Source organism: Saccostrea cucullata, unplaced genomic scaffold (genome assembly GCF_032062105.1).
Source record: "Saccostrea cucullata isolate Sc308-1 unplaced genomic scaffold, CSIRO_AGI_Scuc_v1 ctg2838, whole genome shotgun sequence".
Taxonomy (NCBI): Eukaryota; Metazoa; Mollusca; class Bivalvia; order Ostreida; family Ostreidae; genus Saccostrea; species Saccostrea cuccullata.
The window spans coordinates 4,077-22,500 of NW_026934961.1; the positions used below are offsets into that span (position 1 = coordinate 4,077).

Genomic DNA, 18,424 nt, shown 5'->3' on the forward strand with positions numbered 1-18,424 from the left:
ATTCTATTATAATATATATACATGTACGATTGAGAAAATTTAAGCATCAGTGTGTAACCAGAGTATGTATGCTCTATGATTTGAACTCAAAACGTAAAAAAAAACATTAACATAACTACAGGTAGGATGTTTTTCATGATTATACACTGTAGAAGAAATCAATCGAAAGCGTAAGCGATAACAATTTACATCTATATAAATGTGTATTGATTCTAACAGATAATTATGATCATAGGATAACAAGTCAACAATAAAAATCGTTTATATAATGTTCAGTGCTAAAGAAATTAACCCTTTTTCTTTATTTACTGATTTTAGCATTTAAAATTTTTTTGAATAGTTAAACCTTTTTATTTCTTTTGAAAGAAATCTGGATCACATTTAGTTCTGGTCCAGTCTCTTTAGAAAAAGAGTTGTATACGTTCATATTCATGAATTGATTGCCTAGATATAGATATTGATATGGTTGTTTTTAATATTTAATCATATATTTTGACAATATATGTTGATCTTATACCAGTGCATCTGTATTTAAAAAAATCTGGGTTTTTAGAATATTATACAATATCTTCATGTGTGAACATCTCATTACCAATTGTTCAGTACTCTTCCATCGGCTTGATAAGACACTTGCACATAGATCCTTCATTTTATTGTAAGATTCAGGTGAGCTTTTCTAATCTTGGTTTGTATTTATTGTTTGTCCGTCCGTCTGTTTGTTCGTCTGTCTGTAATTACAAATATTCTCCAAAGCACTAATTATAACGAAACTGAGTATATACATGTACCATGTATCAAATCAGAATTTTATTTTCCTTTTATTTATTGATTTAAATTGTCAGATAAACAAACCAAAAGTGATCTCATTACTTAAGCATCCAAAAAGGTATTCTATTCCTGATTGCAACATATGCAATGAAATTGATAACATAACAGATTTGAAGGTGTAGAATACTCAGTATATTTAGACATACATGTTAATCCCATTTATTTCTAATAGTATGTTAGGGTGGGATAATGATATGTATAATCTTTGTTAATTTACTACTGATTATATATCCAAATATTTGAAATTTTTCTCTCATTAAATATTAATTCCTATCTACAATAAAATGGTTAAATATAAAATCAGAGAAGCACGTACTTGATGGACATTATACATATATTACATGGCTTCGAGGGCAGCATACCAGAATATTTGCCCCAAGGTGACAGGAAAGCCCTGGAGTGTTATGTCGCCCGATGCCGCAGGCAGAGGGCGACATAACACTCCAGGGTTTTCCTGTCACCGAGGGGCAAATATTCTGGTATTACTGCCCGAGAATTAAGCCATGTAATATATGGTATATAACATTTTTAAGCATTGAACCGAAATCGATCATCGAACATATTTATTGAACACTATGTACACAGATGTACGTTGAGAATAATTCTGAAATATCCCGGCCGTCCTGTTTCATGACAGAATGTTTTCAGTATGCTGACACTTGTGCTAATAACCTTTGTTGTATTTAAAGAATTTTTCTCCTCAGTTAAATTATCTAATTCCTCTGAATTCAAATAAACAAATTGCAGACATTATCTCGACTTTTTAACTTTCGCGGAACTGTTTACGTTTGCTTAGCAACTGCCTCTGTGAATTTCGAACCCGACGTAATTAATATGCAGAATGATGGCACGCGAGGGAACATAACTGTGTTCGGGAGGGCAACATAACTGTTTCCGGGGAACATAACTGTATCCGGCGTGATTCGGCAGTTTTTCATGGCATATGGATAAAAATATTATATTTGTGATATAATGGGAAAACTTCTTCAAAAATGTTATATACAAGGATAAAACATTTGGCCGTATTGGGATTGGAAATCCTCACAAAGACACATTTTATGGAAATAAGATTTGAAAAACGTTTTAAAATCTTTTGATTAGCAGGGTCAAGCAAGTTGACTCTTATGAGTATTGTTATCAGCTGGGCCTATTTTTAATTCATAATATTCTGAACGGTATTGTACACATCGACAATTCTGCAAAAAATAAATGTGTATTACATGTAATTAAATAACATGATTTATGAAGATGTCGTTTGCATCATCATCATCATTATCACTATTATTATCACTATTATTTCTATTATTATTATTATTATTATTATTATTATTATTATTATTATTATTTGTAGGCGTTCTAGTGGATGAAATACCAAAAAAAAAATGCATTTTTCACTCGAATCTTTGATAATGGCTTTCTTAACATCAACTTCTCTCACACTTATGATACAAGGTGAAGATCAAATCCATGATACGGAGAAGGTACTTGGCGCTTTAATGATTTATCTCCTTTTCAACCAAAGAAAATATTAGATGTATGTCAGTCGTGTTTAACAATACACTTACTCTGAAATTTCTTTTCTTTATTGTGTTTTAGAATACCTCCAGTAGTTATTCATCGCGTGAGATTTTTAATATTTTTTTTTCTTTACAAACTATATTTAACACTTGCAGAGAATATCATGGATCAAAATTATTTGTTATTCTTTTAGAATAGACGAAAAACTATCTCTTTGTGATGCCATATTCTATTTCTTCATCTTTCAAGACGTACATATACTTAAAATCTTGATTTTTTTTTAAACATAAAAATGCTGAGTTTGCGATATCTAATCAGGCATTACGATTAAAAATATAATAGTTTCACTAACCTATAAAAGTCAAATCATTTTAAGCTTATCAAACAAAATTTCTTTCTGTAAGAAGTTAAGTCTTGACAATAAAAAAAATTATTTTAAAATTTTCAGTTCTCCAAATATTTTTTTCTTATATCGGTATATTCCTAAACAAATTTTGAAATCGATTACAGATTGATTTTTTTCCAGTACTAATCTAATATATTGATAGATTACTTGTTTGGAGTCCTTGAACACGAAAAGAGAAACATCTGCATGTCCAAGGAATAATGTTGAGTATAATGTAAGGGCTAAAGCAATGGCGTGTGATAAAGTACAACAAGATTGCACATCACCACAAAAGTTCAAGTACCATTGTGTTCTTAATGTATGGGGAAATGCCACGGTTGAAGTATGTGCTGAAGAAAAAATAATAGTGGGTAATGTCTAATTGTATTAATTAATTTAGAGTTTATTCATTTTTTGCCAGATAACAAGAGAAAAATCATCACAATGAATTTTCTTTCTTATCTTTTAAAGGAAGGAAATGTACTGAATATTCTCACGGAGGAGCTTTTCTACAGGAACATTATGAAAACAGTTGTACATCATGTCCATATCTGTACAATTCAAGTGATGTTTATTTATGTAAGTAAAGATTTCTTTTCCTTTTTATAATTTTGGTATGTTAACAAAAATGCTTTCCTAGTACTCTTATCAAATATACATTACAGCTGTATAAATTAGTTGTGCAAGAGTGGTGATTGATCATTTACTGATACCCCCCCCCCCCCCAAAAAAAAAAAAATCGAAAGACAAGAAAAATTATCGAATGATGTTTTGCTAACGTTAAAATATTTCATGTTTTACTCTATTGAAGACCAGGAATGTTTTCAATTCCAATCATTATCAGTTGCCAGTAGAGGTCTAAAGAATGACACTGATATAAAGAATACAGATGGAAACAGTCAGACTTTTAGGAAAGATATCTGTAAAATTTGTTTATTTTATCAAGTTATATAATTCTCTTAATAAATAACGTTCAAAGATTTGCTGTAAATCATTGAGTATGTACAGAATTCATTAGTAATTTATACGTTACAAAGACATTTTGTCGAAAACTTTCTTTAGCATTCGAAGGACTTTGCTAGGAAAAGCATATTCGAAAGATACCTGTCTGTGTTAAAAAATGCATTTATCAAATTTCTTCTTTTTTAATGCAGCCGGATGAATAGATCCGGGGCGTATATTGTTTTTGTCCTATCTGTCTGTCTGTTTGCAAACTTATCATTTGCCATAACTTTTGAACCATGAAAGATAATCGAGACGTTTTCGTGGTATGCATATTCCACTAATAAAGCTTTTTCAAATGACACAGACGTCAATGACTTTGAGACCTTGAATGTTACCTATATGCTTAAAAAGTTTTTTGAACCTTGAACCTGGTTTGCATACTTCTTTAATCAAGTTTGTTCAAAAGATACCAAGATCAATGACTTTTTTTCCTTGACTTTGACCTACATGATAAAAATACCTTTTTCAGAATTCTGTTGCCGCCAGCTGCATAGTATTTCACAGCCGCATCTTGTTTATATTTATTATAGCTGCAATCTGGTGATCTGTATAGTAGCACTTACCTTATCGGTGATCCTAGTGGTGTGGTTCATAAGTCGTATTGGATGTTACGTTTACAAACGTCGGAGGCGGCATGGTATATTCATATTGCAAATGTCTTAAATAACTACTTGTTGGATAAGTTATTTTCTTTAAAAAAAAATCAAACATTCGAATATTCCTTTAAAGTAAATTAGTCGGGAAGAGTGTATGTTTTTCCATTATTTAATTTCAGTTATTCTTTTACAGATTGTGATTCTGAAATCGTATGTAACGAAGGCGAATCTATTTATGAGCATAAGGAATCTCAACAAGGTAAGATTTGATATTAAGGACAGATAATACAAACCAAAAATAAATGCCTGGATTGATAAATACTAGTATTTCTGGACCTATTTTATTGCAATGTTGCTTTTTATGATTAACTAAAATATAACGAAATTGTAAACTTTCTATAATGTTAAAAAAATTACTTTTCTACAAGCATCTAATTCATCTAACTAGTACAAATATTTTTTCTTTAAATCCCAGCACATGTATTGTGAAACTATGAATGAAAATAATTGCGTTGAAACTTGTTCATTTTACTTACTGAAACATGAATCAAGTTGTTATTTTCAAATTTTTATTCAAAAGTTTTTATCATATGTCCTGAAATTACGTTTTTCATGAATGTCAGTGCTCACATAATATATTGTGTATTACACATACCATTTTGTTTTTAGAAATCCTAGATCCTGAAACTAAAACGCTGAAAACAGAGGATGCAATTTCTGGAAACAAAGAAAGTTTTAAAAAGAGAAAAAGTCCCAAAACAAGTTTACGAAATTGTTGCTTAGTAAGGCAACTTTCTGCAAACATCAATTGAAAAATTTTATGTTAGTTTCTTAGTCAATACTATTTATATTTTATTTTTGATATATCTAAAATGAGATCAGCATAATAATCATCAAAGCAGTTAATAGTAATATGTGGATCATTGTACGTGTATTATATTTCTAAAAGCACTTGATCTATGTTTTAATCTACTGAAGCGCATTTTTGGTTCACATTGAAAGAAAAATTTAACACTTTACAGTGTAAGCTAATAATATTACTCATATAAGCAGACATATAAACATGCATTTGTTTTCAATAACTTTAGAAACATTGAATACTTTCTAAGTATATGACTTTTGAGATATTTATGTTATCGTTTCAAACATTTAAAACCTGTAGCTCTGATTAAGACAATGTCTCAACATGCATAAAATACTAGTTATTTCAAATAATTTCATTTATGTGACATCTTTTCCATATTTTATAATTTTATTATATAACAATGTATTGTACCTAGTTTTATACAAAACAGCTATACTTATTATTATCTAACTAGTTTTACCCTCTTCCTTTACCAAGTTGGTTCAACGAATCAGCAAAGCTCGTATCTATCATATGATCATTATTGATCAGTTCGCCAGAAAAGAAAGTGACGTTTATTGAGCTGTATAAATTTTCAAATTCACCAGCCATCCCATCTGCCACCAATGCTTGTCATTTGTTTTATGTTGAGTCATGGGAGGTAGCGGCTGTTGGTTTTTTGTTTTGTTATTTGTTATTTATTATTTTGTTATAGCCACCTTGAAATACATGTACCGGGTATATTGTACCAGGGTTTGAATTCCTATTCTAGTCTGATCGACCCATCCCCTTTTCCCGATGCATATCACAATGCAATATCATTATGGTGCTGTAGGTCAGAGTGTGTAATATTTTTCCTAAGATGTCTATTACTCTATTTTTACACCCCTTTTTTCTTAATATCAGATTGTTATCTGTGTTATATAAATGTAGTTCTTTTACCATTTACTTCAATAAAGACATATTTCACTTGTACATTATGTTATTGAATATTGCCTGCTTTTGACAAAAAAAAAAAAAAAACAGGTCAGCACGTTTGGCAGGAGATGTAAGGAATATAATTAAAAATTATATAGAAACGAAGATATACATTTAATTTATGTAATGAAAAGTTTGTGAATAAAATGGATTTACACACGTTACATGATGGCAGAAAAATTGTATCGTAATGGTGAGTTCATAGAACTGGCCGCATCTCCCTTATATTGTCGCTGCTATTTCACAATTTCTGTAGATTTTTAGAAATCTTTCTTGCTGATAATTCCAATTTATAAAGGTGGGATATGAATTTCAACCCCCCCCCCCCCGATTGTGTTGTTCATAAAGTACAAAAATCAGTATGTATTAGGTCTATTGCGTAAAATTAATGTACGTGACCAGGTAATTAATCATTTAATCATTTTTCGCCTTTGACATTACTTGACATCTCAGGGTCAAGTGATCGCTATTTAATGAACTTGGATTTTTAAATTATGGAATTTTAGTTGAATCAATAATTTGTTGATTATCGTGGCATATCAATAAGGAAATCACAAAATTTATAAAATGTGCTTATAAGCAATGAATAGGCTTTTAATAAAAACTAATTTAGAAACATGCAAAATCTTAAAATGAAATGCTGGAATTCAATTACCTTCTTCCGTTATCATCATCCTACATCCGATAACATTGACCTAATTATAAAACAACATCAGAATAAGGATATTTAGTATTAAATCAGCAAGAAAAGGCAGTTTTTAAATCAGCATTGATGCTGTTAAAAATATCTCCTGTATCATGTTACTGTTCCTCCAGTGTTATAAATAACTTAATTATCATAATAATGTACCATTTTTCTTAAAGCAAACCAAGTTTACAACCAGTCTATCAAAATTTTGTCAATGTAATACTTAAACAAAACTTTGGAATTTATTTGATAAAGTTACTTATTTAAAATTATAATCCATTTCATCTTCGATATTTCACTTTCTGAATTTTTAAATTATTATTATTTTTTTTTTTTTTGCATCTACAGTCTACCATCAAAGTCAAAAATTGGCTGTGTTTACTGCAAAATCATAGGCCATTATTAAGGCACTTAATTGGATAATTATGGAATTTTTTTTATTCGTGACAAGGAGTGCTTTCTCCTCCTACTAAATATATTTTGAGAAATACTTTTTGTAAAATTATCTCTCTCATGTTTAAAAAGAAAACACCAATGATCTTTTACCTTTCTCTGCATTTATTCATAAATGTATGCATATACTTTGATATTAAAAATATATACATTCAGAGGCAACGGTGTGCATGAATGTATTACTGTATATAACAATATTGTTTTTCTTGTATATTTTGATTTTTTTTGGTTATATTATGTTAATTATCTATGTTGTTTTTGTTGTTAATTTAAAGCAAAATCGTTTTTTGTCAGAGATACACTTAGTGATGAGTAAGTGCAATATCTATTTCAAGCCTCTATTTGTGTTTTTACATTCTACTATTATATTCTTTGTTTTGGTTATTTTTTTATGTTATATACATGTAAGTTGAATATACGTCGTAATTTCACTGATATTGCCATGTATGGCTTAAATTAAATGAAATGGAATTAGGTTATTTGAGGTTCTTACATTATCAAGAGATCATTATTGAGGTTTATTCTGCAAATATTTGGTTCTCGCAATAATCATGACTTAATATTTTTTTCTCGATACACTAATGCTGTTTTCGATTACTGCTATGATAGATCCTCCTGAATGCATTCTGAGGCATCGTGGTAAAAAATTAAGCAAATTTGATAATAGTTGTAACTGCAGAGATGCGCATGAATCTGGTGAAAATAGCTCGTGAATGATGCCAAACTTTTTTGCTGAAGGATAAACAAAAAAAAAAAAATAAATAAATAAAAAAATAAGCGATAATTACCTCATTTTGGAAATTTAATTTCTTTGAAAAGAAAAACGTCAGTCAGAGTTTTAGATATTTTTAGATCGTACGTGACAAGGGAATTGTATCGACGTTTACCCACTTTATAGGAGTTGCCAAAATTTGATCCAAAAGTAAGGGAATTTGAATCTTAAAATCTTGTGATCATCTCCTTTTTATATAGACACAAGTCAAAAATATGTCAAAAGTTCATTTAGTCAAACACTAGTACACCGAAAGGTTTACAAATGTTCTACAATCACTGCGGCTTCCAGATCAGTTACAGTTCAGTAGAGTTCAGGTCATCGTCAAGTTTTTAAAGTGACTTACTTATTCTTCTATTTTTCTAATTTCAATATTGTCTGTCTTATATTAATTTTGTATTTATTTTTTTTTTATTTGTGTAAATGTCTTGTCTAAGAGTTAATCACTATTGCACTTTAAAACAGACAATTTCTTTAATCTCGCTGTAATGATTTTCTTCATTGCAACGCCTTTGGTTTCTAGAGCGCTTTTCATAAAGAAATACAAATCCAAACGCTATCATAGTCATACATATCATAATTCCAAACACCATTATCAATATATGTACCGCACTCAGATTTGTTTCCTTTATCTTTCTTAGACTGGAAGAAACATTGTACATTGTTGTGAGTTGAATATCCGCTTTAACTGTGCTTACTGGTATACGTTTTGATTTTTGGGAAATATTTCTTGATTTGTGCATAAATGTAGTTCTTCTTCGTGCTGAAAGATGATATAAAGGAATGTTAGCATTTATAGAACTCTTATTCAAAGTCTTTTTGGAATATGAATATATGCAGTGCAATTTAATTATCAATTTTGAAATTCAGCTAACATGTTATTTTAAACCTTTTTCATAAAATGAGGTTTCCTGTTTTGTTTACAATTCTGTACATTATTATTTATTACGAAGCCTGAAAACTTGTAAATGAGGAAAAATTAAATATTTTATATAATCAAATCTTACAAGGGAGTGTTGGATTCCTCGTCTGGCATCCTGTTGAAAAATCACAAGTATTTTCCTCACAAAAACACTTGTTCATACATTTTTTACCATAATACGGATATTCACAAGACTCGTTACAAAAAACCCAATATATCCCACCTCACAATCTACAACAGTGTAAACACATAACATGATAATACGAAATTATTGTTAGTTAAAGAAATAGCTGATGTACTTATTATGTGTCTCCGTTCATAGATATTACTAAAAGTAGTGCGAGTACCAACCAGTGCATTCCTTAAGTTGCTGATTCCAAACACTTCCAGCACAACACTTGTGCAAGCTACACCAAATAAATGTTGAACATATGCAAATGATATATTTTATGTAAATTTAGTAAATCATACATTTACAGAGATATAAAATATTGTATTTGGTTTTATCTTTGTAAGAGAGGCGTTTTGATTATAAATGGTTTTAGCTAGGCAAATTGTGTTCAGTCGTAATAAATCTGCATTGAATATTTTTTTTTAAATCATTATGATAATTTTTCATTTATCAAACCTGTTTTGAGACCGCTTTTCAATTATTCAATTCAGAAATATTTAGTAAAAATTACTTCCTTTTACAATGCATTGAGGTTGATAGAGTGAACAAAATATACATAGGATATACTGATATTTTAAAAGCAAGAAGATATCTGTATATTAGATTTGCAGAATACAATGCAGTAAAACAAACTCACTTATCGTTGCAAACTCTGTTGTTTGTTAATGCAGTATTCAAACTTATACCAATAACAAATACAATGAGATTTTGAAACATTGCTTCAAGAAAGAAAAAATAACTTCCTCTTGCTTATTAAAATTGAAATAGCTTTCAATACAACATAGTTTTATACAAAATTAAATTGTATTTCCTATTGTTACAATGTATTTTGTTAAGTCTGGTGCAATTAGATTATCTCAAGGAAAGAGCTATGTTTAAGTTAAGTTTTTTTTTTCAATAAATGAATCTTGCACATATACATGTACAGAAATATATATATTAATTTATTGTCTTACGTCCTATATTAAAATTCTAATATCTATGTAAGGTGGATACATAGTAATTTTATTATATTACCCACAACGTATTATCGTCTGAGTGTTTTCTTATAGCAAAAAAGGGAATCGTCAAATGTTCAAAAAACAGGTGTTCGAGGGTTGTTCAATACATAAAGTCCTTAGGTTTCGGAACGAAATAACACTCACGTTTTTAATTATTCGGTTTAAATTATCTCACTTATTTATTCTCTTTTATTTAAAACACATGTCGATGACATTTTTATCGAATTTTGTTATTGTTTTAGTATGGTCCATGTTCTGGGATATGACAGATTCTATGATTTCCTAGACTTGTTTATTTTTTCTGAAAGTTTTATTTCAAGTTTGAAAAATAAAACGAGTCAAAAGATGAAAGATCTGGCGAATAGTATTGTGACAAAACTCCTTCTCTCTACAGGTTTTGTGGGTTCGGACACTTTTATGAAAAAAATAATGTAGTGGACTATATAGTCTGATATAATTGCCAAGATATTTTGCTCTCAAATGTTACTTTAAAGTTTTGTAAACTACCCCCAAAATGATGCCTATTGAGTTTGCATTGATAATGCAGGCAAACAGTTCATTGGATATTGCATGTCATTGTCGCCAATGATGGTATAGTTTTCAAAAGTCGAAATCACAAATGACACAAGTGAAATTAGTAAATGGAAACAATAGTTTTGAATTGATTTAAAGTAGTTGTCTTGCACCATTTGCAGCAATTAAACAAAGAGATATCATGTCCAGTCAACAAAGACGAGAAGAAAAAAAGGAAAAAAGAAAGATTCAATTTAGAAAAATGAATTAAAACTCTATCAATTTACGTATCACTGCTTGTTCATTTTCTTTAAATAAACTTTTAATTCACAAAATGGAAAACATTTCTGCTAATGCACAGAGAAAATTTTCGGAAATGTTATATAGGATTCTATATAACAAAATGCTCTAGATTATTGCACATTGTTTACAGTGTCATGTAGGTTTCCTAGTCTGGGTGTTTGTTTAAATGTATTGATTAAGGAAACTCTAAACACCAATAGAAACCGGTTTTTTGACTCAGAGAAAAATATATTATTTGAAGATATGGATAATGAAACTTTTTCATTCATTTAGAACATAAGGTATGTTCCTTACTTGCGCAGGAAATTGTTCAAACTTAAGACAATTGACTATTTTTGAGCGGAAATCACTGTTGTTTACTTATATTGGGAAAATTATTGAAAATAATTTTTAAAAAGTCTTACTCTTGGTCTCATATAATGCTAAAAATACTTTAATTTATTACAAATCATGTAATTAACTGTAATTAACAATTTATTCAATCTTACATGAAAGGGTAGATTACTCTTACTGCATAAAACAACTCCATAAATCGGTAAACTTTTTTTAAATATACTTTCTTTATTCTTTAAGCCAAAGGCTCATCAGATATACATGTACAACATATAAACACAAGAAAGAGAATAAATTGAATATTGTATATATAAAAATACACAGAAGATATAGATATCATTATTAGTTACAGATTCGACTTTCGTAGAGCAGTAGCTTTATATAAAATTTTCCCCAAATTAGACAATTCTTTAACATTTTCGCTACTCATTTAACATACAACTTTAAAAACACTTGGTTTGACATAATACTATTTCTTTATGTACATACTTCTCAAATTTTCATAAAATGGATATTTTAATGTGAAATGAAATTCATCTTCAATATCATTACAAGCGCAAAGTGTGCAAATTCTTTGAGATCTAAGTGTATTATTATATCTACCAGTTTCATTTTTTTGATTGGTGGTTTGATAATCTCATCTTGGTAAGCATTCTCCTATACCTATCATCAATAAGTTTTGTTAAATACCTTTGTAAGACAAAATCATTCACAACATATTGGTACAATTGTCTTTTTGAAGATAAAGGTATAAATGAAAAAAATATTTTGTCTATAAATATCAGTCATCCTTTGTTCAATTATTTTATATGTACAATTATCAACAATGTTGGATTCCCATAAATAGCTCAAACCTAGTCTCTCCAACTCTTCTTTAATACCCAAGTTTAGGTGGATTTTTTCGATATCTGTAGCTTAATGCCATCCCCATACCTCTGATGCATATAAAAGTACTCTACTTACGTAAGTATCAAAGACCGATAACTACATTTCAACATTGAACGCATGTGCTTTTAATGAATTAGATATAGCAAATGAAACTTTTCCACCTTGCTCTGCGGCATGTTTTTGAGTTTTCAAAAATTTTCCATTGCAATTAAATAACATTCCAAGATAATTAAACTCGTTAACAATTTCAACTATATCGTTACCATAAATCCATTTCTTATTTTTTCTAATCTTACCACCATTTCTGAAAATAATTATGTTTGTCTTCTGAATATTAACTTTAAGATTCCACTCAGTAGTATAATTACACAATGAATTCAACAACTATTGTAATCTGGGCTTTCAGACATAATGTGTGTCTGTTACTTCCATCTCAGGATTGTTCGTGGAAGTCGCTTGTTTTTGATAATTTAATGGGGCATTTGGTTTGTATCCTACGCGGCGGAAAAGAGAACTACTGGACGATTGGAGTCTAGTTGTAGGTCCAGGCATAATGTAGATAAATCACGTGAAGAAGGATTTCATGGTGTTGAATTCGTTGAAACAGATGGTCTACATGTAGTTGTAGTATCTTTGGGGAAAATGTTGTATCTGGGGAATTTCTCTGGTAGAGCACGTAAGCTTGGCAATGAGAGGTTTGGGTCGAATGGATCTCCGCCACTTTGTCTCACACGGTTTGGGAATATTTTAGTTAACTCAGCCCGATCTGTATATTGAGACAATTCTTTTTGTCAATTAGACTATCCTTGCTCTCAGTTTTGTCCTTGATCTTGAAATAGAGGCGAAGAGTGGGAAATATAAATGTTATATCTTTATTAGCGCAATAATACAATGGATCTTAAATTAAAGTAACATGGTCAAGTTGAAATGAATCTTACATCTTACTGTAAATACAAAGATAGTGGGGGGGTTGATATTTTTGGAGATTTTAACGCTTTCAACCTCCCCACTATCTTTGTATTTACAGTAAGATTCCTCCAATAATTGAAACAGATCAATGTCAAATGAATCGTAAAAAACACATTTATTCGGTGGTATATAACAAAATGCTAAATATAAAAAATTGTTGTTGCCGCATTGATTTACGGTACATATAGTTTTAACCATACAATACTATAAAAAAAAAATATCTACTACAGATACTTTGAAAGGCAGTGTATTTCTATATAAAATGACAATACCTCCACCTTTGATTTCTCTTTGTATAAGAAATTTTTTGGTAATTCTCTAACTCAAACGAATTACCTTTACTTATCCATGTTTCACAGAGACAAATGATATCAAATGAATTAATAACTGCCAAAACTTCATCATTTGTTAATTTTTCTAACAGTGAACGCAAACATTCCACGTTATAATACTATCTACTATTCCTACGTACGAGGGCTATTCGGAAATTATTGAGACAATTACATTTACTCCATAACGGACAGATTTAATTTCAGGAAAATTCAGGAAAATTCATCAAGATTTAATAAAGAACGAATATAACACTTATGCAAGATTTCTAATTCCTATGATCATAAGAAAAGTTTCGGTGATATATAAACATGCATATGTCTATCGACCCGGAGCAGCATCACTACGTCATTTTAACGTCGTGTCAGCCAAGGAAGGTTTCACATGTAAAACGACCTGGAATCGTTTAATCTTTTTTTCCTTTTTTGTTATTACAAATATCAGTATAAAAATCAAACAGTCTCTTTTCTTAAACTATTCCTTTAAAATGTATGCTGTTGCTACCCGAGTGTAATATTTTCATTTGTGGGAAAAGATGACTAAACATCATTCAGTGCCGATTAATGCAACGCGGAACAACGATATTGATACCGTAACGATATTAATACCGTTTGGAATAACTGATGGTCGTCCGGAGCTTTTGATTTTACTCTAATTGAATTAATTATTTTAAAAAATATATACTTATGAAATAACAAACCCTAACACATTTTTTTTCTCGAAGTTATTATTTTAGCAGGCCGTTGTTTCTGGAAAAGAGTTCTACATTGCGCTGCACAAAATTTTAGGTATGTTCGCTGCTCCGCCCTTGACGTCAAAATCCATTTTTTCGTTCTTAGCAGATTTCTCTGCCACGCTTAAAATTATTATGATCTCTGCATTTCTAATCAAAATTCTATCAAAGTTGCACAACATGAATTTGAATTAAAGCTGAAAAATAATATCTATAAACAGAATTATTTTCGCTTTTATTATGGGCCCACGAAGAGTTAGAACGTTGGTGTTACATATTTTCAATATCTGATTTCGAGACTGCTCCGGGTACCCCTACTGATGACGCATTTATATACCATTGAACAGAAAATATTTAATATTTGTAAAATCTTTTTTGCTTTTATTAATTCTTAATGCATGTAAAACATATTTGCAAATTTTCACCGAAAGATTACATTAGAAAGTTAAATATACACAATGTCTCAATAATTTTCGAACAACCCTCGTACATCGGACTGCTGAGGTGGTGGGATCTGGAGAGCGTGGGCTTAATCCATTAGCTCCTCGTCAAGTTCGTCATAATCTATGTCGGGCTCGTATAGGTAGCCATTTACGTATAGTTTATCGCGCACTAGTTTTACGTATGCACCCTCATCTCTGTATTGCCGCATCACTGGGATAAGTTGACGTCTGTGTTCCTCCATTGCCGGCGGGTATTGATGGTGTATGCCTAAGTTGGAGCCCCTGAGCCACTTGGATCTCTCGAGTACTAGGTCGAGGTCTTCCTGGTACAGAAAGCGGGCGACGATTGGGCGATATATACACTTGACATATATCCCATATCTGTGAACATTACCAAACTCAATGTGGTGGTGAATGTCAAGCTCCCATGCAAGAAACTGTCTGATCTTTGCTTGTGTATTTTCACTCCATAAATAGAGCTCTTTGATGTGCAGTGTTTAGAGCGTCCTTAAATTCCTGTCGATTTTTCAGCATAACAATTCTACTACAAATGAAATAAAATGGCTGCTATTAAATCGAATAGAATGAAACTTTAACAAATAAAAAACAAAACAAATATTTTTTTTTTAAAAAGTAGAAAAGTAAAAAGTCCATGTATAGCTTAAGGAAGATTTAGATCATTCAAGGACATTTCCAACAACAATTGAATTAAGTCAAAAATAAAATCGCAAAATATTTATTAATAACTAATTTTCGTTGATATTTCATCTTATGTGAAAGTATATAGTTTAAGTTATATGTTTATAATTCAATAATTATATAGTTTTTTTTACAATCTTTTATGAATGTTGTCTTGTGATTATAAACATGTTATTGCTCATGAATAAATAAACATTTGAAAAATGACAATTGTTATTCGTTACAAACATGTAACGATACCAACAATGGGAAAGTTCGCATCAAAATGAATGACGCGATACATTCTTTAAAAAGGATTTAAAATTTTTTAATTAAAATTCTTTATCTATGTATTATAAGGGTCAGAGTTCTTTATAAAATTGATACAAGTTGAAGCTGTCGGAAATTAAAGCAAGTCAATTTATTTAGTTTATTATTACTTTTCCTTCAAAGAAATAGCAATAATTTCCCTTTGATAAATGCAGGGTTATATTTGATATAGAATTAATTACTATAGAATAATTATGGAGTGTGAAAGTTTCTATATCTTTCTACAGTTTCCCTTCGTTCATATATTATAGACATTTTGATAACTGCATCATTTGAATTATAAACATCTGGTTTTACAGAAAATAACTATCATTTTTACTCCTCATTAAAAAAGGCATATTGTTTTTTCAAATGAGTAAAATAATTTTATTGTGTACTTGTAATTTCAGTAATACGTGGGCTCCAACCTCTATATTAATTAACTAAAATAATAGGGCTACCATCGAGACGGCTTTCCGACTGCTGGACCCCCCTTTGGAAATAATCATTGACCAGCTTTGGATCCCTTTGTTATTGACGTGGAACTGCTTAGCAGTGAAAAGCAGTCCCAGAAAGCAGTTCTAGGAATGGAACCTAGTTACACATGTATGTTTCACCATGGATTGAGTGATCAAAACTAAGATATATATTGTTCTTATTCAAAAGCTTTTTCAGGAGATAATTTGAAGCATGCTGTTTCCAAATCTTAATATTATAATGTAAAACCTTTTCGGATAATATGTGTTTCAAGAGACAAGAAAAAACCTGTCAAATGACATTAAAGTAATTTAAAATTCTGAATGTGTGGAGATATTCGGAGAATTATATATACTAGTTATTAAATCCCCTTTATGGTTTACCCTGTAAATCTATTTAGTTTACCAGCAAAGGAAGATAAGCATGTAAGACTTGGTCGATTATTCAATGTTTTCTGTTTCTGAGTTATTTTAAGTACCCTGTGGATTAAAAATGTAGGTCACCCTTTGTCAACACATGTTTTGCGCGTAAAAATGGGCAGTCATGCTTGAAATGCAAATAGCTAGATTGTTTTCAGGTTCGAATATTAAAAAATATAAATAAGTACAGATATCTAGATGGAAGGGGAAAAAATCATAAATAATTATTTATGTTACAATATATAACAAATATTGAAAATTCCATACGCATAGTGAAGTTACAGCCTACTTTCGTTTTGACATACTTCTTTATATTTTTTTCCTTTTACTAAAATTTGAATTCAAGGGAAAGCGGGAAATGTATTGCATTGAAGCAACAGGGACATGTAAGGATCTCAACAGAATTAACATGATTTATGTGGTGAAATACCTAAGATATATCTTTGGGGTAAGGCTCAATTTGTCATATTTTAAATAACACCCAGATTTAAGTGTTAATGTATGCAACTAACACTTACACATCTTCCGTTGTTGTAGTTTAATTATTAGTTTATTATTATAAATACCTTAAACGTTTCAATGAAGGTAAATATTTAGAAAATCGAATTTTGAGCTTGTTCAAAAAGAATAGTACATTGATAAAACAAAGAAATTCTTTGGGTAAAAGATGCATCGGTGGGCTTTTATCCGCCCCAAAAACATTTTGATCTGTTTTGCTTTCCAGCATACATTTTGATTATAACACTGCATACGTCAAATATAGATTTAACAGCCAATGAGCGTAGTCATGAGGGTTCTTTATAATGTAGACAGGCATAATATTTAAACTGTATTTACAAAGATAAAAAACAAAAATCTTTTTCTACAGGAACATTAAATAAAATTGACGATATAATCCATCAAAAATATCATAATTGCAAAGATTCGATAAAAGTTTGCATAATACACTTATCCCTAGAACTCTTCTTTCGTTTTGACCTACTCTTTTTTCATTGGTCGATTTCGGATTGTTTGGAATATTTGAAAAGGTAAGCAATAGATGGATTTATCATTTTGAATTGTATAGATTAACTTCATTTCTAAAGCTTAAGGTAGGTCCATACTCTCAAAATTTTCTGTCAAACCAATATTTTTTTTTTATTTGAATACCTTAAATAAGTCATAAACTAACTAAAACACCCATAAAAGACATATCTTTGCAGGTCAATTTACCTACATCACGTCTCAGAGTACATACCTCAAAAATTTTTACTGCCAAATTTGATCCTAAAGAACTTGGACATTATATTTCATTTAGCCAGGCACCAAATCACATCAAATTTATGTAAACACTTGTGAAAATCAAAAATATTCATTTGCCAATTAAGATAATATGATTACTTCGAATTAAATCTAATATGATTTCTTTTAAGACCTATAAGTGCATCAAAACACTGATCTGCGATGGCTGTATTTTTCTTAAAAACCTATTAGGAAAAAACATATAACTACTCACAATAAATATATTTTGTGAACAAATGACAAACACTCAAACAGAATCAAACAGTTTGAAAAATATTTTCCATTTTTGTATTTACTATAAACACTATTTCTCGTTTTAGGGGACCACGTCTTTTGAAATAGGATCAAAATGCCGGATTCAAACATCTTTGAAAGGAGACAGGGAAACCACAACAGTTTCCATAGCTTCATTTATCTTACTGTCCTCATCATTATGGCGAGTCTACCAATTGTACAGACTTGTCAATTCAAACCACGCAAGGGATTGGTAAAATGCATAAAACTTGACTTTCTTTTAAAAATTTTAGAATTTTTCTGATATATATTTTTTAATTGCAACCTTGTAAGTTCTATAGTCGATACAACT

General features: G+C 30.1%; 2 protein-coding genes and 2 long non-coding RNA genes across 4 annotated transcripts in view; 3 read left to right on the top strand and 1 right to left on the bottom strand.

Moving 5' to 3' along the window:
- The first annotated feature begins 2,211 nt into the window (after positions 1-2,211).
- On the top strand, positions 2,212-3,685 carry LOC134241602 (uncharacterized). Its single transcript, XM_062723631.1, has 4 exons — positions 2,212-2,309; positions 2,895-3,102; positions 3,203-3,310; positions 3,543-3,685. The coding sequence occupies exons 1-4, from the start codon at positions 2,238-2,240 to the stop codon at positions 3,683-3,685; spliced, it is 531 nt and encodes a 176-aa protein (XP_062579615.1). The 5' UTR covers positions 2,212-2,237.
- Positions 3,686-4,261: 576 nt separating this feature from the next.
- Positions 4,262-6,111, top strand: LOC134241599 (uncharacterized). The gene is made up of 3 exons (XR_009986690.1): positions 4,262-4,373; positions 4,526-4,591; positions 5,002-6,111. It is a non-coding gene; the product is annotated as an uncharacterized LOC134241599 (long non-coding RNA).
- A 2,248-nt stretch (positions 6,112-8,359) lies between these two features.
- Positions 8,360-9,399, bottom strand: LOC134241600 (uncharacterized). The gene is made up of 3 exons (XR_009986691.1): positions 9,341-9,399; positions 9,075-9,220; positions 8,360-8,830 (listed from the first exon to the last, which is right to left on the bottom strand). It is a non-coding gene; the product is annotated as an uncharacterized LOC134241600 (long non-coding RNA).
- An 8,773-nt stretch (positions 9,400-18,172) lies between these two features.
- LOC134241598 (uncharacterized) overlaps positions 18,173-18,424 on the top strand; it is a 14,330-nt gene continuing 14,078 nt past the window's right edge. Inside the window, exon 1 of the mRNA XM_062723630.1 lies at positions 18,173-18,325. Coding sequence (XP_062579614.1) covers positions 18,188-18,325 — 138 coding nt within the window. The 5' untranslated portion in view covers positions 18,173-18,187. The remainder of the gene's footprint in view (positions 18,326-18,424) is intronic.

What these genes read in the sequence shown, in the direction of transcription:
- LOC134241602 (XM_062723631.1), top strand. Translation starts at nt 2,238, where the DNA reads ATGGCTTTCTTAACATCAACTTCTCTCACACTTATGATACAAGGTGAA. An exon ending in AAATCCATGATACGGAGAAG is followed by an intron (nt 2,310 to 2,894) that starts GTACTTGGCGCT and finishes ATATATTGATAG; the next exon opens with ATTACTTGTTTGGAGTCCTT. An exon ending in TTCAAGTGATGTTTATTTAT is followed by an intron (nt 3,311 to 3,542) that starts GTAAGTAAAGAT and finishes ACTCTATTGAAG; the next exon opens with ACCAGGAATGTTTTCAATTC.